Source organism: the organism of the source record quoted next, unplaced genomic scaffold (genome assembly GCF_019419815.1).
Source record: "Pyrus x bretschneideri cultivar Hongxiangsu unplaced genomic scaffold, Pyrus_bretschneideri_v1 Contig12, whole genome shotgun sequence".
Taxonomy (NCBI): Eukaryota; Viridiplantae; Streptophyta; class Magnoliopsida; order Rosales; family Rosaceae; genus Pyrus; species Pyrus x bretschneideri.
Genome location: NW_025999413.1, coordinates 5,488,736 through 5,514,183, shown reverse-complemented (window position 1 = coordinate 5,514,183; position 25,448 = coordinate 5,488,736). Strand labels below are relative to the sequence as shown.

The window sequence follows — 25,448 nt, the reverse complement described above, 5'->3', positions numbered from 1 at the left end:
TTTAAACCACACAAAATGCAAAAATGAGGAAAATAAGGAAATATAGTAATGTAGATAGGATTTTTTTTTTTCAAAAAAAAAGAAAAAAAAAAAACACTCCTAGCCTCCTAGCCGCCTAGCACTGCCTCACCCACCTAAGTGCCGCCTAGACCCCAACCGATTTGCAAGAAAACATTTTGGGTCACCACCGCTTAGGCCGTTTTGTAGAACATTGATTTTGATGAGTTAAGATACTAATGGTCATAAATTTTTAATTGAAAGATTATTAATCCAGTTAAGTTAAAATTAAACAACCATTATTACAATTTTCTTCGTTAAAAGGAGGTGAGCGGTGTAGAAAGTTAGTACTTATGACTAAATTAAGGAGGTAGATTTTCTGCTTCCTGTTACCGTGCCCTTCACATCTCCTTCTATTTATGCGGTCACGGTTAAGTCACGTCAACATTTTATATTCCTATTATTTTTTGTCTTATTATCTTTATTAAAAAATCAATATAAAATATTGACGTGGCTTAACCATGACCACATAAATAAAAGGGAATGAGAAGGGTACGGTAACAGGAGGGCAGACAATATTCCTCTCTAAATTAAAGCCGTTGAAGATGATATATTGGGAGTCTGCCTGCCAGAGTGCCATGTCATTTCTCTATGGCATGGAGCTGGATCACTTGATTGTGACACATTACCCTCGGTTTCGCTCTTATTTACAGCATTTATAATGGGCTCCAATTCTTTTGAAGCCTTTTAGTTGTGGGCTTTTTCTAGACTAAATTCAGTCTCTATAATGAATGGATCGATGCTACCTGAGCCCAATATGGCAAAACCATTGCTTCACATCACAATTAACAAGTAAGACGCATTTGATTTAGTAGTGGTTGTCTCCATTTCGTTGAGGATGTCTCCAATTCGATTCACTTGAAGGTAAGGACGAAACATATTTATGAAGAGTTTGTTAACTAGCCATGGCCAAGGAAAATCCAGGAACATTCCCTCCCAACAGCAAGATGAAGCTCGCACTACGTTTCGGTTTGTTTCTCTTCGCTACTTACATTACCCTTAAACTCTATGAAGCATTTTGTCAAGCATCTTGCCTTCATAGCGAGTAAGCGGACATTGCATACACTTTATCCTTTATGTGGATCTGCTAGTGGCCATGACTAGCCTACTAAAGTGACGAAGGTTTGTTATGAATAAATATCCTATCATTCGTCAAAAAAAGAAAAGGCATGCCTCTTTTCAAAGGGATACAAACTTTTTTTTTGTCTGGATGCAATTTTTTTGTTTCTATCTTTTGAACAGATGCTCTCAAGTCCACAGAAAAAATGGAGAAGAAAATGACTTGAAAGAAACAATAAATCATCAAAATAAGCATGGCCAGAAAATAATGTGGCCACTGTCTTCTCTTTCCCTCTCCAACCAAAACTCTCTAATCTTCCATAACCATAACCTATATATCGTTGCAGGCAACAAGAAACCAGAGTTTTCATGCTACATCACGCTTCATGTCTTACGGACTCCCTTTCTGCTCAATAATGTCATACAATTGTTGTTTTGGTGACAATTAGGCCATACATATAGTCACCATGACAACATTGACAAGAACAACAGCTCTAGGTGGTTTGGGGGAGACAATAAGTGCTTACCACAGTAGGTGCTTCTTCTGCCGGCATTTTCCATTTTTAAACGTACTCGAGAGTGCAGAGGGAGCAAGTACAGTATGGAGGCAAGGAGTCAATTCAGCTCCGGCATTCTGCTCCCGAAGTGCAATCCAAAGTCCTCGAGCTATTGCATCTGAAATCTCCACCACAGAACGAAAGGTAAGTGACTGCCTCAAAATCCTCTCATGTACAAATTCTTCCATACATATCTTAAGGATGGCAACAGGATAAAAACTTCCCTAAAATAGGAATGTCACTGTTGCGGTATCTCAAGTCAATCATTAATGTAAGATTGTTAAAACGCATAATAATGCATGATTAAGTTAAGTTACTGAAACAGACGCAAGAAGCATGACGTTGTAGTACTGACCAAACAAAAAAGCATAAGTTTGAACTAACTTTAAAAGCCTTGAAGGGCAACTTTACTTTTCACTCTAAGATTAATGAAGCTTTAGGTGTCCCATGGGATAAAATGACCTTAATACCCCTTGTAAAAAGGCATCTATGACCTAATTTTGTAAAGTTGTTTGAGGGCATATATGGGATCAGACCCTCAGAGGTGGTCTTAATAGCACCTAAAGAATGCAAACAAAAAAAGCATGTGGATTCAGCTGATAGATGACCCCCCATTGGGACTACCAAGACTGTGTGTGTGTGCAAAGATAAGGTGCAGCAGAAGAAGTCCTTATCTTTCTTTTTTGGGTTACCAAGGATAGTGATATATTTCTATAAAAAGGCAGCTGGGAGCAGTAAAGTTGCACCGACTCCATCCGTCAGACAAATCAAACCCTAAAAAATCTTCTCTTACACAACAACGCAGGTTGCAACCACTCTCACTTATCAAGAAAAAATGCTCAAAAACTATGTGCCGATCTTCGTGATGCTCCCTGTAAGTCATGATTCTTCTTTTCACTCACACTATGTATGCATTATAGTATGAAATATAATGATCATCACAAAGTAAAAGTTCTAATTTTTCCTTTCGGGTTTTTCTTCGTACCAGTTGGGAGTTGTTACGGTTGACAATGTTTTGGAAGACGGGGACAAACTCGTTAAGGATCTGAAGGAGTTACGGGCAGCGGGTGTTGATGGGGTCATGATAGATGTGTGGTGGGGGATCATAGAATCAAAGGGGCCTAAGCAGTATGACTGGAGTGCTTACAGGAGCGTGTTTCAAGCAGTTCAAGATTGTGGGCTGAAATTACAAGCTATAATGTCATTCCACCAATGTGGTGGGAATGTAGGAGATGTTGTAACCATCCCCATTCCCAAATGGGTGCTTGAGATCGGAGAATCAGACCCTGATATCTTTTATACCAATCTCAAAGGTAATAGGAACCCGGAATACCTCACTCTAGGTGTGGATAACCTGCATCTCTTTGATGGACGAACTGCTGTGCAGGTAAGGTTCACAAGATTTCTATATGTAAAATGTTCATGCCATCAACTAGCATTCATATTTAGGAAAACTAATGAAAAAAACTTGAAAACTTTGAGTTTTAACGATAAGGACGAAATAAAGAATACGGTGAATAGTACCAGGATTGACTTTTTAGTGTAAAAATGTGGTGTTTTTGTTAAAGTTTCCTTCATTTTTATCAAGGTTACTTATATGTTAATCGTTCTGTTACAGATATACAGTGATTACATGAAAAGTTTCAGAGAGAACATGTCGGATTTTCTAGAAACTGGACTTATTATAGACATTGAAGTAGGGCTTGGACCGGCAGGAGAGCTCAGGTATCCCTCTTATCCGGAAAGTCAAGGGTGGGCTTTTCCAGGGATGGGAGAATTTCAGGTGGGATTGATTTATTAACATGACGATCCCATGGCTTACTGGAAATATTCGAGCAAGTTTTAGTTTTAAACACGTTACCTATTCCATATTGCAGTGCTATGACAAGTATCTCCAAGCAGAGTTCAAAGAGGCTGCAACAGCTGCGGGTCATCCTGAATGGGCTTTGCCAGATAACGCCGGAGAATATAATGACACTCCTGAATCCTCAGAGTTCTTCAGATCAAATGGGACATATGTTACTGAGAAAGGGAAGTTCTTCTTGACTTGGTACTCTAACAAATTACTGATCCATGGTGATCAGATCCTGGATGAAGCCAACAAAGTTTTTGTGGGCTGTAAATTAAAGCTAGCAGCCAAAGTAAATATTCTAATGTCATAAAAAAAACTCTTATTAGCAGTACCTACGATCTTTCACCCAATGTTAATCCGAGAATCTGCTTGATTACAGGTATCTGGAATCCACTGGTGGTATGAAGTTGATAATCACGCCGCGGAGCTTACCGCAGGATACTACAACTTGAAAGATAGAGATGGGTACCGACCTATAGCCAGGATGCTGTCAAGGCATCATGCCATTTTGAATTTCACATGTTTAGAGATGAGGAACTCTGAACAAAGTGCTGATGCCAAAAGTGCGCCTGAGGAACTTGTTCAGCAGGTAAACATCTTGAAATTTATTAAGACCAGCTTTCCTACTTCAGGTCTCGTTTGTCATTGAAAAAAAAATCCGTTTCACTGTTGTTTTCTTGTACAATTCCCTCCATAAAACATGTCGAAATGATTGTCTTGGAAAACCATACAAAAACTAATCTTTCTTTAGTTTGACAATTATACAGTATCTAGTAAAACCCAGGTTCTAAATAAAACATGTTTCTTAACGAATTTATGCTATTCAATTACAAAAATATGGAAAGTAAAAAGCACATCAATAACAAATTTAAAAAGGAACAAACAAGTTAAACTAAGGATGGATTGAAAATGGACAACTGCATTCTTGACAATCATGTTTTGCAAAATACATGTGCAGGTTTTGAGTGGAGGTTGGAGAGAAAACATAGAAGTTGCCGGAGAAAATGCACTTTCTAGATACGACAGTGTGGCTTATGACCAAATCCTTCTAAATGCTAGACCAAATGGCATCAATAAAGACGGCCAACCAAAATTAAGGATGTATGGGGTGACATACCTTCGTTTGTCTGATGAACTACTACAAAAGTACGAATCTTGATATATTCAAGATATTTGTAAAGAAGATGCATGCTGATCAGGTAAACAAATCTTCGTGTATGTGATTTAAGAATATGCTCTTTCATGGTGTAATATGTCATCGGATCCCTCATTTATGCAGGATTACTGTCCAGACCCAGAGAAGTACAATCACCACCTAGGTCCTTTGGAGAGGTCGAAACCAGAGATTTCGATTGAAGATCTTCTGGAAGCAACCAAAGCAGAGGAGCCATTCCCATGGGATAAAGAAACAGATATGAGTGTCAATGATGGAGCTGGTGGACTTGTTGGCCTACTTTCTAAGTTGATAAGCAAAATCTTAGCTCTATTTAAGTGATACAACAGCAAGGCTGGGAGAAAAGCAACCTATAAATTGGCATGGGGTGGCAAACTGGCAATGTGAAAACAATTTGAGATGTTTTCTGTTTGAATAAAAGAATCTGTATTTCCCATAGAATGAATGTACAGACAATCTCATGACAGAATCATTCACCAGTAATCCCCACAAGAGCATACTCCATGTCTAAAGTGGTGGAACCTGTGGATATCTCGCATTATAATCTCTCGATTCATAAGCATAGAGATCATTTTTGTTACTGTGTGGCAATCGTTACATACACGAAGATTCTTGGTTATCCTGATTGTTGTCCCAGGTTGTGTGTTAATAAGGGCAAAAGCAATTGCCAGTCTCTCGCTATGATCCCAAAGCATTTTCTCCTTTACTTCCTCTTCAACGTCATAGAACACTGAAGCGGTGTCTGGCTTGTATCCAGCCTCCTTGAGCTGCAGATTCAAGTCTGTTAACTTGGCATAAATATCTCGTGTCTGTGGGTGTGACTTATCTCCAACTAAAAACCTATGAACCATCCTATCTAACTCCACAAAGCTGCAGCCGGGTGGTTTCTTCAGTCCCTTCCTTCTCACCACAGCTCTCACTCTTTCCACATCATCCCATCTCTTCTCAGAAGCATAAATGTTGGAAAGGCAAATGTAGCTCCCCACTCCTTTTGGGTTCATTTCAAAAACATTTTGTGCAGCAATCTCCGCCAGCATAACATTCTTGTGTAACCTGCAAGCAGAAAGAAGTGCAGCCCATATATCACTGCTAGGTTCTACCTGCATGGTCTTAATGAGCTCATATGCTTCATCTACGCGCCCTGCTCTTCCCAGAAGATCCACCAAACATGAATAGTGAGCAAGTCCAGGCTTCACATTGTATTCTACCGTCATTCTATTAAAAATATCTTTACCTTCATTGACTAGGCCGGCATGGCTACATGCTGACAAAACAGAAGTGAGAACCCCTTCATCTGGAGTGAAATTATTTGCTACCAGTTCGTGATAACAAGAGATTGCTTCTTCTCCCCTCCCATGAGCACCATATCCTGAAACCATAGCACTCCAAGAAACCAAGTTTTTTACAGGCATCTCATCAAAAACAAAACGGGAACAAGACAAACTTCCACATTTAGAATACATGTCTACAAGGGCAGTTCCCACAAAGATATTTCCACCAAACCCTTTCTTGACAATGCATGAATGAACAGACATGCCAAATTGCAAGGCGCTGATCTGGTCACAAGCTCCGAGCACACTTGTGACAGTTACTTCATCAACCTCTGCACCTTCCATAACCATTTGGCAGAAAAGTCTCAAGCTTTCAAAAGCATCTCCATTCTGCTCATAACCACTGATCATAGAGTTCCATGACACAGTATCTTTCAATTTCACCCCATCAAATAATCGCCTCGAATAAGCCGCAGACTTGCACTTACAATACATCTCAATAAGAGAATTGGTCAAAAACTCGTTATGTATTTCACCACTGTTTCGAACCACATATGCATGAACTGCTTTCCCCTCCTTCAAGGCCATCAACTCAGCACAACCAGAGAGTATCCCAAGCAAAGTTGTCCCATCTGCTCTCAATCCCGCCTTCCCCATTTCCTCAAAAACTGCTAAACCCTCTGTTGGGTCACCATTTCTCACACAACCCGCAATCATTGTGTTCCAAGAAGTTAGATCTCTCCCAGGCATTCTATCGAACACCATCCCTGCCAACCTCATATCCCCGAACTTGGAGTACATTGCCAGAAGAGCATTACCCACATAAACATCCGACTCCAACCCACTAACCACAACCTCCCCATGAACCCTCCTCCCAATTTCCACAACCAACAGATCACCGCACGCCTTGAGAACAAAAGGGTAGGTAAAATTGTCCGCCTTCTGTCCAAAACTAAGCATTTCACGGTACAAAACCAGAGACTTGAACGGACATCCGTTGCAGGCATATCCCCTGATCATGAAATTCCACAGGAACGAGTTTTTCAGTACAATCCCATCAAAAATCAGTTGCGCTTGGGGCATTTTACCACAGTTTGCGTAGAAAGCGGCGAGCTTGGTGCTGAGATAGGTGTTGTTGATGAGATTTCCGGCGGTGACAGAGACGGCGTGGAGCTGCTGGCCTTTTGGGAAGGATTTGGTTTTGGTGAGAGATTGGAAGATGGTTCCGCATTGGAGGGAAGTGAATGGTGGGCTGAGAGAATGGTGTTTGAGATGGAGAGTGGAGGAGCAGATAGATTTTTTGAGGTGTTTGAGATTGAGACTGCCATTGCCGTTCATCAGAAAACAAGTTTGCAAAACATGAAATATATATATATGTGTGTGTGTGTGTATTCACGAGCTTTCAAATAGTAGAGAAGAAGGAGGTGGCGGGCATTTCAATTTCGCTATCTCCCGTTTGTATGCAGACCGCAGACTCGCAGTACTAAAGGAGTTAAAAAAAAGGGATAAAAAAACGAAAAGTTTAAAAAGAATGGAGAAGTGGGGTATCGATCCCCATACCTCTCGCATGCTAAGCGAGCGCTCTACCATCTGAGCTACATCCCCTGTTGACATGTTTATGTACGAATTATTTATAACTGTTTCAGTTGTTTAAATGCATATAAGGACAAAGACGCATGAAATAAGTGCCCGTTTATGATTTAGGATTGGTTTGGCTTGGATAATCTACTAAAAGATTATTATTGTTAAGGAAAGGGAAAGGGGAGGAGAGGGGAGGGTTTGAAATTAATATAATAATTTAGGAAGACGGAAATTTCAAACTTAGGAGTTCGGGACGCATAGGTGAAAACTTAATATCCTACCCTACTAAGATATTGAACCACATGCCAAATTATATTCCTCTACGATACTAGCCTTCTAACCCGAGACTATGAGGCCAAATGCTAGAGCACTTAACTATACGGCTAGTACTAGATTCAATGAATATTGAATAAAAATATGGATGTCAACTTGCATATCTCTACTAATTAATGAAACACTTATTATCAACCAAAATCATATGAAATTACCATTTTAACCCTATAATTAAAACAGAACACGAATAAAAAATATGGGGTAGAAATGTAATTTCACACAACCAAATTTTGCTTTTTTTTTTTTTCAAAGTCTCACCTACATGTAATCCTAATATATCTCTAATTCAAAAAAAAAAAAAAAATACTTCCCGCTCCCACATTCTCTATCACTCTCTTCCTCTCTCTTCTATTTCAAAAACAAAACAAAAAAATTTCTCACACTCTTTGTATGTGCCCATATACTAGTTATGTTTAAGTGAACATTAAATATGGAGAATTCATGAAGAAAACATTGAATTTGGTTTGATTTTATAAACAGTGTAGTGAGTGGGGATGGCTTGGGTAATGAGTTTGGGGTTATGTGAGAGAGGGGAAGATGGTGGGTGATTAAGATTAGTAATGAAATTACCTTTTTACTTCTGCATGTGGATGAAATTTTGACAAAAATTTCGATTTGATAACGAACTTTACCATAGGTAGCAGTTTTTTCACTACATAGATTTATTTAAAACTAATTTCTCACCACACTGCGAGAAAAAAAAATTGGCAATTAAAATTGTCTGAACTATGAGAAAAAATTCAAATATAAATGCATAATAAAAAGAATTCGTTAAACAAAACAAAAGAATTCGTAACTCAGTTAGTTAACATCATTTATCATTGAACTCGAGAGGTGATGTTCAATCTTCCCTCCACTCCAAATAAAAAAACATAGATGCTAAATTTGGGATAATAAAAATGTGAAAAGTAATAGATAAGAATAAAATGAGAAAAACAAAAAATTGGATGAAGGCAAGTGTTGTAAAAGCCAAAGGGAGGTCAAGAGACAAAAGACCAAAATAAGTCTAAAGACAACCATGGACGTCCCACATTGTTCTCCTCACGTCTATATCACGCGTCATTCTCTCTCTCTCCTCCTAAACCCCCGAAAAACAAGAAACATCCCGACGAACAAAAATCTAAACAGAAAAAAATATTATCACAAAAAATATCCAGATTAGCTAAAATCCTTCTGGGTTGAATTAGATTAGAGCCCCCACCCCATGAATTTGTGTTTTGATTCAGCTTTTTTCTTGCGTTTATTAATGGCGGTCGTGAAAACAGCAATGCTTTGACGTTTTAAAATAGTATAAAGTTTTGCAGGCGTTGTTGTTTTTGGTCTGCTCTTGCATGTTCGTATCTCGACGTTTGAATCTTCAAAGTCTGTGTTTTTCCGATCGAGATGGTAAAAAAACTGTGGGTTCTTCGCATAGCTGAGAAACTTGACGTGGGTTGCCGTCAAAATTGAAGATTTTAATCACGTGGGGATAAGAACGCGGAGCAGAAGGGCGCGCGGCCGCCATTGTTGCAACTTGCAGGTGGAGCTTCGAGGCTGGTTTTTTCTCTTTTGGAAACGTTTCGTTTCTGTTTGGTTGGAGAGAAAATTGAGGATTGTAAGACAAGTTCGATGAAATGAGAAGGAAAATATATGGACGGGATGGAAATGAGAAGAGGCAGCTATGCGGTTGTTTTTGTGATTCTGCTTTGTGCGTTGGTGATAGGGGCGTCGGAGGGTGTGAGGAGGACGAGAGAAACATTTTTCGGCAATGGCGATTGGCTCTCGGAGGAGATAGACGAAGACATGGTATGAACATAATTTGAATTACCCTCTTAATTCTTTTTCCTGCTATTTTCTTCCTTCGTGATTGTTAGCTACGTTGTTGCCAAATTTTGCGTTTAATTAGAAATTAATTAAAGTTTTATTCGAAGTAAGTTTTTTTCTCGCTTCTGCAATGCGATGTTGTATTGAAAGCAAGAAAGAACTAGTCTTGGTTGCTAATGGGAAGAGAAAATTAAAGTCAAATTTGCGATGACCTGGGCGTACCTAAGTTGGCTAGAGTAGTGTGTTTCCCCTCCGCTCTTCTGCATGATGTTGATTAGATTAATTAGAATATGGCTCGAGAAAAATGAATTTGATCTTCAATTTCCGCTTGTCATGTTTGTATGTAACACTAGCAGGTTCCTGTTCTGAAGAAGCTAAGAACCTATTTAGGTGACACAATCCATTTTTTGTTTTGCTAAAACATGGAGGGATGAATTTGCAAATTATGTGCACTTTGTTCTTCATGCTCAAGCTATATATGCCAACATGTAACTCTACATTGAGTTAAAGACAGGACAGGAGCAAATGGCTTGTAGAAAAGATAGAAAACTCCACCAGCAAAAGCAATAGCAGACTGTATACCGTGAAACTGCATTCGGCTGTGTGAGAAATGACAACTGCGTTAAGGCAAAAGATCGAAATTTTTTGTAATTGTTGTATTGAAAATTGAACTCATGATAGCTACTTCATTATTGTACAAGAGGATAACATGTTTATCACCGAAATTTGACTAGATCTTGTTACTGCAGGCAGAGCAGGCATGGATCCATTGCAGGAAAGAACTGATAGATGAGAAAGATGCTATCGAAAATTTTAACTTGTACATTCCACAGGAAGCAGCCGCTGACTCTGAAACAACGTTCTTAACGAAAAGCAACATACACCATGCAATTTTAGTTCTCCCTCATCGTGTGAAACAAACACTTTTTGATTGCTTAAGAAAGAAAGGGCTTCTGCTTCATGCTTCTGAAGAAAAGGCTACCTCGAAAAATTGGTTCCTCACCTGCTTAGAGTGGCTTTTAGGCTGGCCGGATGCTCCTAGAAGACATTTGGCCAGCAATTCACGTAAGCCAACAACGCCAAGCCCTTCTCCTTCTCCACAACCAGGGCATGCTCCAGTTCTAGCTCCCGGCCCTGCAGCTAGGTTGCCTAGATATCAAGCACCTTCACCTTCACCTTCATCCTCTATGAAAACTCATACAACTTTTCGTGCTAGTCCTAATCCCACATCAAAGGATCCCTTGTCGAAAAAGAAAAATCCACCATCAAAGGATGCGAAACCCTCACCAAAAAAGAAAAATCCACCAGCAAAGGATCCCTCATTTGGTAAAAAAAAGGCGCCACAAAAGGATAACAGCAATGTGATTAAACTAATTGCTATTGCTGGAGCTGCAGTTGTAATATTTATCATTGTTGCACTTCTCTGTTTCTGCTGTATTAAGAAAAGGAGAAGCCGAAAAATTGGTCCAAGAAATGGACCAAATGATGATAGGCCTCTTCTCACAATATCCGCTGGTATGTACACAATTATTAGCCTCTTCCACCAATTGATGATGATTTTCTTTGCATTCTATGGCCTGTCACAATCTTTGTAATGCCACAGGTTCTTCTCAGAAGTCTACTAGTTTAGGAAATTCCAGTAACAAAGAGTTCGGCACTAGTGCAAATTTTGCAAACAATATGGCCCTGAAAAAGGAAAATGAATCTGCACCTGGTGATGCAACTGCATCAGAAGCCGTGGCAGGAGGGTCAGTTCCTCCCCTAAAACCTCCCCCTGGAAGACAAGCTCCTCCACCACCTGAACCACCAGGTCCACCACCACCTCCTCCTCCTCGTCCTAAGGCCCCACCACCTCCGAAAGTTGCACCTCCACCGAAACCATTGCCTGGCAAGAACAACCGTCCGCCTATAGGACCTCATCGCAAAGCAAACAGTGGAGGTAGTGGTGATATGGATGCTGAGGGATCTCAAAAGACCAAGCTAAAGCCATTCTTTTGGGATAAGGTTAATACCAATTCGGATCAGTCAATGGTCTGGCATGAGATCAGTGCAGGATCATTCCAGTAAGGCATTAACTTTCTCTTGATGGATCTAATTTTTCATCAACAATTAACTTTATATACTCCAATTTAACTTCCTACTTATTTACAGATTCAATGAGGAGCAGATAGAGTCGCTATTTGGTTATAACGCTGCGGATAAAGCCAAAAATGATCGGAGGAAGGAAGCATCAGCCTTAGAACCTGCAGTCCAGTATATTCAAATTATCGACAGAAAGAAAGCACAAAATCTTGCAATTCTTCTACGAGCATTGAATTTGACCGCGGAAGAAGTTGCTGATGCCCTCCGAGAAGGTGAGTCTCTCTCTCATCGTGAGAAAGTTTTCTAGGAGATATTCACCTTGTGTTGTTTACATGGGAACAACTCTTCATCATTGGCCACTCGTCTCTCTGAAGTTCCATGTTATGTTTTTCCAATGTTTGAATCGAAAAAAAACAAGAAATACCATGTTTTGAATCATTTATCCTGGACGATGGGCTAGTCTATGTGTTATTTCTTATCAGTAACATGGTTCTTACCCTTGTTGATTTAATCAGGTAATGAGCTTCCTGTGGAGTTCCTCCAAAACTTGTTGAGGATGGCACCAACTGCGGAAGAAGAATTGAAGCTTAGGTTATTCACAGGGAATATTGCTCAACTTGGTCACGCAGAGCGGTTCCTCAAAGCCATGGTTGACATACCATTTGCTTTTAAGCGCATGGAGTCACTGTTGTTCATGTGTTCCCTGCCAGAGGAGGTTTCTACCACTAAAGAGTCCTTCATAACTTTAGAGGTGAGACTCTTGATCTGCGAATGCAATCTATCTATCGAACAATTATAGTTAGTCAAAGCAACCTTCAATGTTTCTGTATTATCTAACTATTCCTCTCCGTAAATGTCAGGTTGCTTGCAACAAACTCAGAAAGAGCAGGCTATTCCTAAAACTTTTAGAAGCGGTTCTCAAAACTGGAAACCGTATGAATGATGGCACCTACCGTGGTGGTGCGCAGGCAGTTTAGGCTTGATACGCTTTTGAAACTCGCTGATGTAAAAGGCACTGATGGCAAAACCACACTCTTGCACTTTGTAGTTCAAGAGATCATGCGTTCTGAGGGTCGAAGAGCTATTCGCACAGCCAGAGAAAGCCGGAGCATGTCCAACTTGAGTACAGAGGACATAGCTGAGGATGTCAATGAGGACTCAGAGGAGCACTTGTGTAACCTCGGTCTTCAGGTTGTCTCAGGTTTAAGCGATGAACTTGAAGATGTGAAAAAGGCTGCACTTGTAGATGCTGATGGCCTAACGTCGACAGTTGCAAATCTTGGCCAGTCCTTAGTAAAAAATCGAGATTTTATAAATGTTGAGATGAAGAATATGGACTGAAGATAGTGAATTCCAACGGACACTAGCCAGTTTTGTGGAGCGGGCGGAATCTGATATTACATGGCTGTTGGAAGAAGAAAAGAGGATAACTGCTCTTGTGAAGAGCACAGCGGATTACTTCCACGGGAACGCAGGGAGGGATGAAGGCATTCGCTTGTTTGCGATTGTACGAGATTTCTTGGTAATTCTAAACAAGGTATGCACAGAGGTCCGAAATTCAACAATGAAGGCGGCGAAGAATGCCAAGAAAGAGGCCCAGGCCCCAACGGCGACAGAAACAACTCCAGAAAATCGTCAAACACCACCTACAGATATGCGTCAACGACTATTTCCAGCAATTGCAGAACGGCGGGTGGAGGAGGGTTTCAGTTCAGATGATGAGACCTAGCTTTTCATTTAGAATAGGTGTATTTTAATTTGGAAGAATTTCGCCTGCGTATCACTTATGCTTTGGTTGCGTTTGCAAGCACATTAACGGTTGCTTGGAGTTCAAGCAATGCAGTAGTGCTAAAACCATGTGTGCAGTATGAAATTAGCCTTCAAGTTTTTGTGCCATTCTCTCTGTGATTGTATAGTCCACAAATTCAGACGGCATTGAAATCGCTGTGGCACGATGAAGAGACGGTACTTTCGCGCAATTCATCGGTATCTAATTTCTTTTGAGCCCTATAATTTTGCTTTTGAAATTTGTTGGTTGCACAAAGGTTGTGTATTTCCAGGAAGAGTGCTTGTTGAAAAGGGACTCCATAGATCCAAAGGCAAATGGGATTTTTTATGTACAGAAAGACTTGTTAAGTTTAAAAGATCAAAAACTTTGTTGTTGTTTTTCCCATCTTTTATCATTTTACACTCTTATACCAAAACATAATTTGGATTCTACAAAGTCAGGTTTACTATACTAATTCGAGAATTTGAAGCGTACTTAATTTAACTAAAAAATTACTCGTTTGAATCTTATTTCTCCGATCAATTGCAACATTGTAAGCGAACAAGCAGTATGACTAATGTGAGTACTCAGGCGAACATGCATTGATGTGAGTGACTGGTCAATTGTCATAATGCATACGAACATGCACTCATATTTTGCAGCCATCATGTAACAATATATCAATCGAACATTGAAAATTGATTGTATAAATTACCATATTAGCATTTCTCTTATTTCAGGATAATGTTTGAGAGACTCTCTATTTAAATTATAATTTTTAATCTGTATAACATGATTTTTGATGATTTGCAAATGTAATATAAAAAGTCAATCTACGCAACATTACTCCTCGTTTTATCATATTTCCCATTTATAATTTAAATTACATATTAATAAAATTCCGATTGCCAATCAAAATTTCATATGGTACCATTCTAATTTTCTAATTAAAACTAAACATAAATAAAAATTAACAATAATATAATTTCTCACAAATCAAATTTTGTTTTATTATAAAAATTCCCGTTTAATTAACGTGGGATAAATTTGGAAAGTAACTCAAGACAACGTGGTCCCACCGTCTTCTGCCAATAGATTACCGACACGTCACAAAGTTTCTGGTGAAAACCCTACTACGAAGCTCTATATAAGTCCTTTGTCCGCGATGTAAAGGCTCACTTCCGACTGTCGCTCGGCTGTGTTACAGAATCAAAGCTTTCCCAATTCAAGACCCTCACTTTCTCTCCACCGATGGCTCCGAAGAAACTTGCAGAAGGCCCGCCGGCCGCCGTGGTGGAGGACTCCGACGATGAAACCGTCGACGAAGAGGAAGAGGAAGAAGACGACGCCGTTGAAGTCAGCAAAGCAAAATCTGTGGATCTCAATGACGATGATTTAGAAGAGGAAGAGGAGGAAGAGGAGGAGGAAGAAAATGCCCTCTGCGGCGGTCACGAAGTCAAATCCCCAGTCGGGTTCTGCCTCCGAAGACGATTCCGGATCCGGGTCGGAGACCGAGTCCGACAACCACTCGCCGTCAGCTTCCGACTTCACCGTCAAGCCGATCGTCTCCAAGCCCGCCAACAACGCTGTTATGCCTAGCAAGAAGACTGCTTCGGCGAAGCCTGCGGCCGCGCCCAATTCCGGGTCGAAGCGACCGGCGGAGACCGAGGCCAACCGAAAAACTCCAAGAAGAAGAAGGTCGGCGGCGACGATGAGGATGCGAAAAAGGGGCAGCGTTTTTGGAGCGAGGACGATGAGATAACGATCCTAAAGGGCATTATAGAGTTCGAAAGCAAGAAAGGTGTGGCGGCGAGTTCGAATGTGGCCACATTCCTTGAGTTCATCAAGAATGATTTGCAGGTCGATTTGAGCATCGACCAATTGGTTGAGAAGTTGACTGATAAGATCAGGAGATTGAAGAAGAAGTACCAGGCTGGAGAGGATGGCGAGGACCCGGTGTTTTCGAAGCCCCATGAGCTTAAGTGCTTTGAGCTGTGCAAAAAGATTTGGGGTTCTGAGGCTAATGGACTCGATAGCAATGTAAAGGGCGGTAAGAGGAAGCTGCCGAGGAAGAATAATAAGGTTAACAATGATACGGTTCTGGCCTTGCCGGTTTCAGATGTGTCTGTGAAGAAAGAGGTGCAGGATAATGTGACTAATAGAGGAGTTAAGGCTGACCCGGATGATTTTTGGTCTAAGTATCCATGTCTGAGTGGTTCTTTGAGGACGGGCAATTGTGCACCGAGTTTGGATTTAACTAGACTTTTGATTGAGAAGATGCCTGCTTTGGTTGGGAGTTCCAAGGCTAAAGAGTTGGAGGAGAGGTGGAGGGCATTGCAGCTTATTGAAATGGATTTGTCTGTCAAGAAGCTTGATTTGATGCAGGAACAGACTAAACTTGTATTGGATTCAATGAAGTCTTTGAAGGATTAGAGGTTATCTTGAAGGTAGTTCATGGTTTTTCATGGATTTTATGTTAATATTTTGAGTCGAAAACTTAGTGGTATAGGTTTCTTGTGATAGAACCTGTTTTGTTTGATCCATGGAGGTTCTCAAATTTTGGTAAAGAACAATGTTTTGCTCTATACATGACTGCGTCACGTGGAGATCATTTTCGTACAATTCAAGTAGTTTTCTTCATGGCATTGTGGCTCTATTTGTTTTGCAGTTTACCTTCGTTGGAATTGAATTCCTTTTGATTTGTTGTACTGGATGATGTCTGATGAATAGTGTGGTTGATTGGGAGGGTTATTATATAAAATGGTTGCTGAGATTTAATCAATAGAGATAGTTGTCCACCATCCATGATTTTGGTCCTTCCGTTCAAAACGATTTTAGGCAATTTTCAAAACTTTGTAACTTAATCGTTTATTAATAAAATTCGACTCATAATATATCAAAATGAAGATGCCGGAAAATAGTTTGAAACGTGATTGATTCGCGGGAAAATTGAAAAACTCACTGGGTAAACTTTAAACGTTCATAACTTCTTCAATACTCAACCAAATCGAGTGATTCAAAAACAAAAATAATACTTCTTGACGACACGAAGAGAATGATATATTTTTCGAAGGCTAACTTGCCGTGGTTTGGTCGGACAATGGCTCGAAAGTGGCTAACCATTTTCGAGTTAGCCACTTTCATGCAGTCTTCCGGCCAAACCACCACGAGTTAGGAGTAAAGAAAGATACCATTCTCTTCGTCTCGTCGAGTAGTATGATTTTCGTTTTTGAATCACTCAATTTCGTTAAGTATTGAATAAGTTATGAACGTTTAAAGTTTACCCAGTTTCCGGCGAGTTGTTTACCCAGTTTCCGGCGAGTTTTCCAGTTTTCCGGCTGACCAGTCACCTTTTAGGCTATTTTTCGGCCATCTCCGGCAATCATTGGGCTTCCAAATAGATATAATCTTGTTCTATACTTTCTTAGCTTCATTTTGATATATTATGAGTCGAATTTGGATAAGAATCGATTCAGTTACGAAGCTTTGAAAATTGTCAAAGAGTTTTTAACGGAATGACCAAAATCATAGATGAAGGACAATCTCAGGGACCATTTCTATTGATTTTCAATTCGGACCATTTTGTATAATAACCCAATATAATATTACAAATTGCTCGGTATTTGATAAGACTGGCAAGTCCGGCCTAGGATGATTGTTGTTTAGTTCGTTGGCTTTGCCTTCATGTAACCGGAAAAGAAAATTGCATAGTATGAATTTGTTTTATTGGTGGTGGGGATGTTGGTAGGACTGTGTATCTGTGGTCTGAAGAATCAGGTAGGCAATTTATCAAGTTGATATGAACTCAGGGGAAGATTGGTCCCTGTAAAAAGGGAATGCTGTCGAATATTTCGCATATGCACTCTAGTCCCAATCTTAGATATAGAATCATAAGCCGTACCATAACATTCAATCATGTTCCACAATTGTTGTCCTGGAGGCCCCATCCTTCCATGTTGGGTGACTTCGGCGATCCTTCTGTTCTGTCTGCAGATATCAACCCTCCCTAAGGTTACTTCACCATGGAGTTGTACCGTGTACCCTGCGTATGGATGCTATTATACCAAATGATATAAACTTGTCTCTGTAAAATTAGCTTGCTAAGGAGTTGTGTCCAAGAGTTTATACAATTTTGATGCATTTCAAAATCCTGCTCCTAATTAATACACATTCTTGCTGGTAATTAGAGTCCATCTTGAAGATCTGTAAGCTTCTTATGGACACCAGAGACCCATCTATCCGAATTTTTCACTTGCTATACGTTCTCAAGGGAGATTAGAGTTAATGATTGTGAAAGAACTATCATACTGTAGGGGTCTTTTACTTTGATAGTGTGTCAAATGGTGGAAGGTGGCTACAAATCCCTTCTGCATCTGCATTGATATGAAACTTTTGACTGTGTCCACTGTTGCCTGGATCCAAAGTGATGCACTTTCTAAGTGGCAGTTTTTGCCCCGCTGATCTATTTGAAGGATGTTTGAATTTGGACCGAGGCAATCTTTTGGTGCAGGTTTTGCTAACGTAGATTCAAACTCCATTGACACGAAAAATGCTGTTCTAGTCTCTTTAGTGTTCTCTTCACCTGTGCTGCTCTATCTACATGGATCTGCAACACTATGAGCTCGAGCATTATGTTCCGAGGCGAGCTCCCATACGCAGAGGCGAGTTAGCCTCCTGTGTGTTCCTTTCTGCCTGTTCTTCTACATCTGCCTTAGCTCTGGTTCTGCGTTCTGACCACTCCTCAGAAACAAATTTTAGTTCTTTTCTGCATACATCCAGAAAGTGAATAAACAAATCGAGTTGAATGGCTCTTTGATGATGCACTTTGCATATGGTGAAAGATGAATGAACGACTGAAACCCTAGAATTTTGTTTTTGAAATTTGTTGGTTGCACAGAGGGACTCCATGGATCCAAAGGCAAATGGGATTTCTTATGTACAAAAAGACTTGTGAAGTTTGAAAGATCAGAAACTTAGTTGTTTTTTCCATCGTTTATAATTTTACACTCTTATTACCAAAACATAATTTGGATTCTATCATGTGAGGTTTACTGTAACTCGAAAACTTGGAACATGCTTAATTTGACTCACAAATTACTCCTTTGAATCTTATATCTCCGATCGATTGCAACATTGTAAGCGAACAAGCAGTATGACTAATGTGAATGCTCAGGCAAACATGCATCGATGTGAGTGAATCGTCAGTCGTCATAATTACATACGAATATGCACTCATATTTTGCAGCTATCATGAAACAATATACCGATTGAACATTGAAAATTGATTGTATATATTACCATATCAACATTTCTCTCGTTTTAGGATAATGTTAGAGAAATTATCCATTTAAATTATATTTTTTTAATCTGTATAACGTGATTGTTGATGATTTATAAATGTAATCTAAAAAACCAATCTACGCAACATTAGTCATCGTTTTATCATATTTCCCATTTATAATTTAAATTACATATTAATAAAATCCCGATTGTCAATCAAAATTTCATATAATACCATTTTAATATTCTAATTAAAATTGAACATAAATAAATTTAACAATAATATAATTTCACACAAATCAAATTTTATTTTATTATAAAAATTCCCCTTTAATTTCACACAAGTCAAATTAACAATAATATAAACTTTGAAAGGTAACTCAAAACGACGCGGTCCCACCGTCTTAGGCCAATAGATTACCGACACGTCACTAAGTTTCTGGTGAAAACCCTACTACTAAACTCTATATAAGCCCTTTGTCCTCGAAGAAAGGGCTCTCGCTTTTGACTGTCGCTCGGCTCTGTTACAGAATCAAAGCTTTCCCAATTCAAGACCCTCACTTTCTCTCCTCCGATGGCTCCGAAGAAGCTTGCAGAAGACCCGCCGCCCGCCGTGGTGGAGGACTCCGACGATGAAACCATCGACGAAGAGGAAGAGGAAGAAGATGACGCCGTTGAAGTCAGCAAAGCAAGATCTGTGGATCTCAATGACGATGATTTAGAAGAGGAGGAGGAGGAGGAGGAAGAGGAGGAGGAGGAGGAAGACAAGCCCTCTGCGGCGGTCACGAAGTCAAATCCCCAATCGGGTTCTGCCTCCGAAGACGATTCCGGATCCGGGTCGGAGACCGAGTCCGATAACCACTCGCCGTCAGCTTCCGACTTCACCGTCAAGCCGATCGTCTCCAAGCCCGCGAACGCCGTTATGCCCAGCAAGAAGACTGCTTCGGCGAAGCCGGCGGCCGCGCCCAGTTCCGGGTCGAAGCGACCGGCGGAGACCGAGCCCAAGCCGAAAAACTCAAAGAAGAAGAAAGTCGGCGGCGACGATGAGGATGCTAAAAAGGGGCAGCGTTTTTGGAGCGAGGACGATGAGATAACGATCCTGAAGGGCATTATAGAGTTCGAAAGCAAGAAAGGTGTGGCGGCGAGTTCGAATGTGGCCCCATTCCTTGAGTTCATCAAGAATAATTTGCAGGTCGATTTGAGCATCGACCAATTGGTTGAGAAGTTGACTGATAAGATCAGGAGATTGAAGAAGAAGTACCAGGCTGGAGAGGATGGCGAGGACCCGGTGTTTTCGAAGCCCCATGAGCTTAAGTGCTTTGAGCTGTGCAAAAAGATTTGGGGTTCTGAGGCTAATGGACTCGATAGCAATGTAAAGGGCGGTAAGAGGAAGCCGCTGAGGAAGAATAATAAGGTTAACAATGATACGGTTCTGGCCTTGCCGGTTTCAGACGTGTCTGTGAAGAAAGAGGTGCAGAATAATGTGACTAATAGAGGAGTTAAGGCTGACCAGGACGACTTTTGGTCTAAGTATCCATGTCTGAGTGGTTCTTTGAGGACGGGCAATTGTGCACCGAGGTCGGATTTAACTAGACTTTTGATTGAGAAGATGCCTTCTTTGGTTGGGAGTTCCAAGGCTAAAGAGTTGGAGGAGAGGTGGAGGGTATTGCAGCTCATTGAAATGGATTTGTCTGTCAAGAAGCTTGATTTGATACAGGAGCAGACTAAACTTGTATTGGATTCGATGAAGTCTTTGAAGGATTAGAGGTTATCTTGAAGGTAGTTCATGGTTTTTCATGGATTTTATGTTAATATTTTGAGTCGAAAACTTAGTGGTATAGGTTCTCTTATGATAGAACCTGTTTTGTTTGATGCTTGGAGGTTCTCAAATTTTGCTCTATACATGATGTGTCACATGGAGATCATTTTCTTATAATTCAAGTAATTTTCTGTATGGCATTGTGCCTCTATATTTTGCAGTTTACCTTCATTGGAATTGAATTCCTTTTGATTTGTTGTACTGGAAGAGACGTCTGATGAATAGTCTGGTTGATTTGGAAATATAATATTACAAATTGCACGGTAACTGATAAGACTGTTAAGTCCGGTCTAGGATGATTGTTGTTTAGTTCGTTGGCTTTGCCTTCATGTAACCGGAAAAGAAAATTGCACGGTATCAATTTGTTTTATTGGTGGTGGGGGATGTTGGTAGGACTCTATGTATCTGTAGTCTGAAGAATCAGGTAGGCAATTTATCAAGTTGATATGAACTCAGGGGAACAGTTGTCCCTGTAAAAAGGGAATGCTGTCGAGTATTTCACATATGCACTCTAGTCCCAATCTTAGATATAGAATCATAAGCCATCCCATAACATTCAATCATGTTCCACAATTGTTGTCCTGGAGGCCCATCCTTCCAAGTTGGGTGACTTCGGTGGTCCTTCTGTTCTGTCTACAGATATCAACCCTCCCTAAGGTTACTTCACCATGGAGTTGTACCGTGTACCCTGCGTATGGATGCTATGGTACCAAATGATATAAACTTGTCCCTGTAAAACTAGCTTGCTAGGGAGTTGTGTCCAAGAGTTTAATACAATTTTGATGCATTTCACAATCCTGCTCCTAATTAATACACATTCTTACTGGTAAGTAGAGTCCATCTTGAAGAGTTTCCTTGTTGTCTGAAGAATCAGGATGGTAACTGATAACATTAACCAATCAGTAAGCTTTGTGGACACCAGCGACTTGTCTATCCGAATTTTTTAGTTGCTATATGTTCTCAAGGGATATTAGAGTTAATGACTAACACGATAGAACTATCATATTGTAGGGGTCTTTTACTTGGATAGTGTTTCAAATGGTGGACGGTGGCTAGGATATGTAATTTGTGCATGTTTACATTCATCAATTAGAACTTGTGCATCTGGATAAGAGTTTGTATAAAGTTTATGGTTTCAAATATTCTGGCTACTAATCCCTTCTGCATTTGTGTTGATACGAAACTTTAGACTCTGTCCACTTGTGCCTAGATCCAAAGAGACGCCCTTTCTAAGTGGCAGTGTTTGCCCCGCCAGTCTACTTGGAGGATGTTGAATTTGGACCTAGGCAATCTTTTGGTGCAGGTTTTGCTAATGCAGATTCGAACTTTCGATTGACACGAACTGTTTAGTCTCTTTAGTGGGTTTTTCTGCCTGTGCTGCTCCATGTACATGGATTTGCAACACTATGTATCAAGGCGAGCTCCTCCCATACACAGAGGCGAGTTAGCCTCCTGTGTGTTTCTTTCTGCCTGTAGTGTTCTCCTACATCCACTGTGCTTTTAGTTAGCTCTGGTTCTGCGTTCTGGCAACTCCTGCAGAAACAAATCGTAGTTTCTTGATACATCCAGAAAATAGAGTAGCATGGCTCTTTGATGATGCACTTGGTGAAAGATGATTGAATGTGTCATCGGGACTCAATTCCCACCAATACCCCCCACCACACCCCCGGGGCGGGGGCAATTCTCCCCTTCCCGTCCCAATCTCTCTTCCCTTCTCTCTGAAGGGAGTGTTCTCGCCAGCAACATTTCCCCTTCTCTCTGAAGGAAGTGTTTCTCGCCAGGTAACATTTCCCAAAGATTAATGTGAATTTTGCTAAGCAATTGCCATACGCTAAACAATAAGCAATTATTTTGATGCTAGAATCACTTCTAGGAAGAAACACTTGAGAGGTAATTTCCTTATAATCACTTAATGAACACCGTAAGGTCTCGTTTGGTATAGAGAATTGGATTGGAATGAGATAACACTCCATATTTAAGGTATTCTGAGAAGATTAGAAGGGAATTAAACATGAAGATATCTTCTCCCTTCTAATCCTACTATTTTGGGGAGGATTGGAAAGGATGTACATTTTGCTCTTGAGCAATCTATTCCTAGCTCCAGTTGGTTACAATTTTTTCTCTTATGCCTTCAACATACCTTAAAATAGTGGTTTATCCATTCTATTTCAATGATCCGTACCAAACGAGGTCAAAGTGCTTTAACTAAGGCACTTATCATGTAATCCTCCCCTATATTAAGAAAGAGGTAACCAACAACAGACTTGTAGCTTAGTTAGTTAAAAACATTTACTTTTACACTAAAAAATTCTGAAGTTCGACTCTCTATCCTCTAATATCGTTTGTATGTGCTTGCACTTACCATCTTGTACATCATTTATAGTGGATACACACCAACCCTAGAAGAGTACCTAAAGAATGCATGGACTTCAATGGCTGGTCCTGGAGCAATTCTGCATGCTTATTTGTTGCAAGGATGTCACGCCACAACAAAAAGCTCACTAAACTCCTTTTAGCATGGCTCTCAAATTATATATTGGTCATCTCTAATTACTCGACTTAGCGAAGATTTGGGCACTTCCAAGGTAAATTTTTTGTGTTGTATCAGCTTAATTACCTATTTATGGGCCATTTGATCTATAGATGCTCTTGTAAGGTCCTCATTTTGAAGATCTCTTTCATATGAGCCTTAGATTAATCTTATGGTAGATTAAGCTTTCAATTAAAATAAATCATGTTACATCGAAATTTAAGTTTAATGGATCTCTTGCAACGCCCTAGCGTGTGTGGCAATTTGCTTTTTACGTAGAATTCTTTTAATTTTTTAGAATTTTTAATTAATTTTCTTTTAATTCAAAATATAGTCATTTTACTATTTTATCTCTATAAATTACCTCTTTTTTTTTCTTTTTTCTTTTTTATTTATTTATATTCTACGCGTTTTTTATATATAGCTTCACCGTTTTGGAATGCTGACTTTATATATAGAGATTATTAATATTTATTTCAACCGACTTTATAATATTAAGTTTAATGGATTATTGAAAGTTTCATCATTTTAGAATGATGGCTTTATATATAAAAATTATTAATAATGTAATTATAGAGATCCGTAAATTCTATATTTATATCTCAGGATTACGACATACCACACACGTTAATGCATACGCAATTCATATGCATCCTTTAAAAGAGAAGGGAAGACAAAACAAAATAAAGAAACATCCAACATTATCGTTATATTATTATTATTATTATAATCTCCATTCCGTATCCTAACTAATCAGTGGAAAAGAAAGATTAGCGCATTGTATTAAATTAATCAAAGTAGTAAAAGAAAGATTTGCACTACTATTGTCTCGCTTGGAAAGAGGGAGTAAAGGGTTCGATTTAGATGATAGGACGTTGCATGAAAGGGATGGATTAGTAAAGTAAAACAGCAAATGAACAAGGTAACATTAATCCTTAATCACGGCTTAATTAACGAAACTAACTAGGTAACATTAATCCTTAATCGCGGCTTAATTAACGAAACTAACTAAAGTATTAACCAGTAGAGGCAGTGACAGATATGTAATAAGCTACACAAAACAACCCATGAACAAAACACACGATGCCTCCAATCGACAGAAAATGATGGTGTGTGAAACCACATGAAGATCTTGACTTGTGGTTTGACCAAGTTCCTATCACCAGCATCGACAATCCAACGGCCAAAATGATCCTGATCATCAACGACGAACAAATTAAGAACATGAAAAGAAAACTGAAAACTGAAAACGATCATGGTTATCAAATGCAACCGCTAAACTATTAACCTAATCATCGATTATCGACATGTACCAAGTTAAGACGAGGCAAGCGACAGAGAGTTGCTTATTAGGAGGGGCCTTTTGGAGTTCATCCTGAGAACAAATGCAGTTGCATCCACCAAGCAAGTTTGCAATAACATGTGCAAGAACCAGAAGTCCGGCTGCAGCTAACCCTAGCTTGAATGCTGCATGGCTTGGTTCTCTACACTCGAAGATCCAGAGTCTCAAGTGTTTCACCTGTTGCAAGCAACAGTATTATGGCAAGACGCTTTTGTAGCTCAACTGATTAAAAACATTTACTCATGTACCTAAGATCTTGTAGTATCGCTTGTGTAAAAATAAGCGAGGCGATAGGTATGTACCTTGTTTTGTTCGAGTTCTGCTTCGATGCCAAGAATCCCGGCTACGATGTCTATTGCCACGATCAAGAGGCAGACGAAGAACCCTCCAATCTTAACCATTCTCTCTCTCTCTCTCTCTCTAGATCTCTCTTAGATGATGAGGAGGGTGGGAGGAAGGGGAGTTTGTATGTAAGGGGATAGACTAAACAGTCCACACTGCAGGGAAAAGTATGTGTGGAAGAAAGGATTACAAGGAGGTGGGATAAGTGGGTAAAAAAGCTTCTTTTGTCTACACAGTGCGAGCTTTAATTTGCTTTAGGGACTTCTTTCTCTTCTTTTTTCTTGGGTCGTGTTGTGGATTCCTTTGATGGGAAGCAAGCAAGGTAGGGCATAAACCAGCTCATATAAACCAGCTCATAGAGCAGCGTGCCTCAGCATCTTTCACCACCCCACACATTCCCCAAGGTCAATCTCTGAGTAATTGCAGGACCCTTTTTTGACTTTTAAGTTTTAACAAAGCAGGATGTTTTGGCACCATTGAGAAGTTGGATTAATATGCCCTGCTGTATGCCAATAATCGGTTGGTACTCCAATATATTGCCAAGATAAGGGTGAGTGGTTTTCACACTCTCGTTTTTTCAGTCTATCCTCATCTCTTC

General features: G+C 39.9%; 5 protein-coding genes, 1 non-coding gene and 1 pseudogene across 6 annotated transcripts; 4 read left to right on the top strand and 3 right to left on the bottom strand.

The window, feature by feature from the left end:
- Window positions 1–1,411: 1,411 nt before the first annotated feature.
- On the top strand, window positions 1,412–5,137 carry LOC103944501 (beta-amylase). Its single transcript, XM_009354961.3, is given in 9 exon segments — window positions 1,412–1,817; window positions 2,479–2,547; window positions 2,662–3,060; window positions 3,292–3,456; window positions 3,551–3,814; window positions 3,905–4,114; window positions 4,484–4,672; window positions 4,674–4,724; window positions 4,805–5,137. Coding segments are annotated over 9 exon segments (1,797 nt in total). The 5' UTR covers window positions 1,412–1,583; the 3' UTR covers window positions 5,021–5,137.
- A 17-nt stretch (window positions 5,138–5,154) lies between these two features.
- LOC103944502 (putative pentatricopeptide repeat-containing protein At3g11460, mitochondrial) lies at window positions 5,155–7,422 on the bottom strand. Its single transcript, XM_009354962.3, has one exon. It carries the CDS (start codon window positions 7,306–7,308, stop codon window positions 5,173–5,175), a length of 2,136 nt encoding a protein of 711 aa, XP_009353237.2. The 5' UTR covers window positions 7,309–7,422; the 3' UTR covers window positions 5,155–5,172.
- An 80-nt stretch (window positions 7,423–7,502) lies between these two features.
- TRNAA-AGC lies at window positions 7,503–7,575 on the bottom strand. The gene has a single exon. It is a non-coding gene; the product is annotated as a tRNA-Ala (tRNA).
- Window positions 7,576–8,572: 997 nt separating this feature from the next.
- Window positions 8,573–13,775, top strand: LOC103933496 (formin-like protein 3). Its single transcript, XM_048577576.1, is given in 8 exon segments — window positions 8,573–9,669; window positions 10,437–11,202; window positions 11,291–11,750; window positions 11,839–12,041; window positions 12,285–12,520; window positions 12,630–12,740; window positions 12,742–13,107; window positions 13,109–13,775. Coding segments are annotated over 8 exon segments (2,688 nt in total). The 5' UTR covers window positions 8,573–9,513; the 3' UTR covers window positions 13,499–13,775.
- Window positions 13,776–14,700: 925 nt separating this feature from the next.
- On the top strand, window positions 14,701–20,771 carry LOC103944499 (annotated as a pseudogene).
- LOC103933466 (STOREKEEPER protein) lies at window positions 19,316–20,771 on the top strand. Its single transcript, XM_009343162.3, has one exon. It carries the CDS (start codon window positions 19,392–19,394, stop codon window positions 20,580–20,582), a length of 1,191 nt encoding a protein of 396 aa, XP_009341437.2. The 5' UTR covers window positions 19,316–19,391; the 3' UTR covers window positions 20,583–20,771.
- A 3,297-nt stretch (window positions 20,772–24,068) lies between these two features.
- LOC103933470 (protein DESIGUAL 3-like) lies at window positions 24,069–24,959 on the bottom strand. Its single transcript, XM_009343165.3, has 3 exons — window positions 24,811–24,959; window positions 24,480–24,685; window positions 24,069–24,360 (listed from the first exon to the last, which is right to left on the bottom strand). The coding sequence occupies exons 1-3, from the start codon at window positions 24,907–24,909 to the stop codon at window positions 24,183–24,185; spliced, it is 483 nt and encodes a 160-aa protein (XP_009341440.1). The 5' UTR covers window positions 24,910–24,959; the 3' UTR covers window positions 24,069–24,182.
- Window positions 24,960–25,448: the final 489 nt, after the last annotated feature.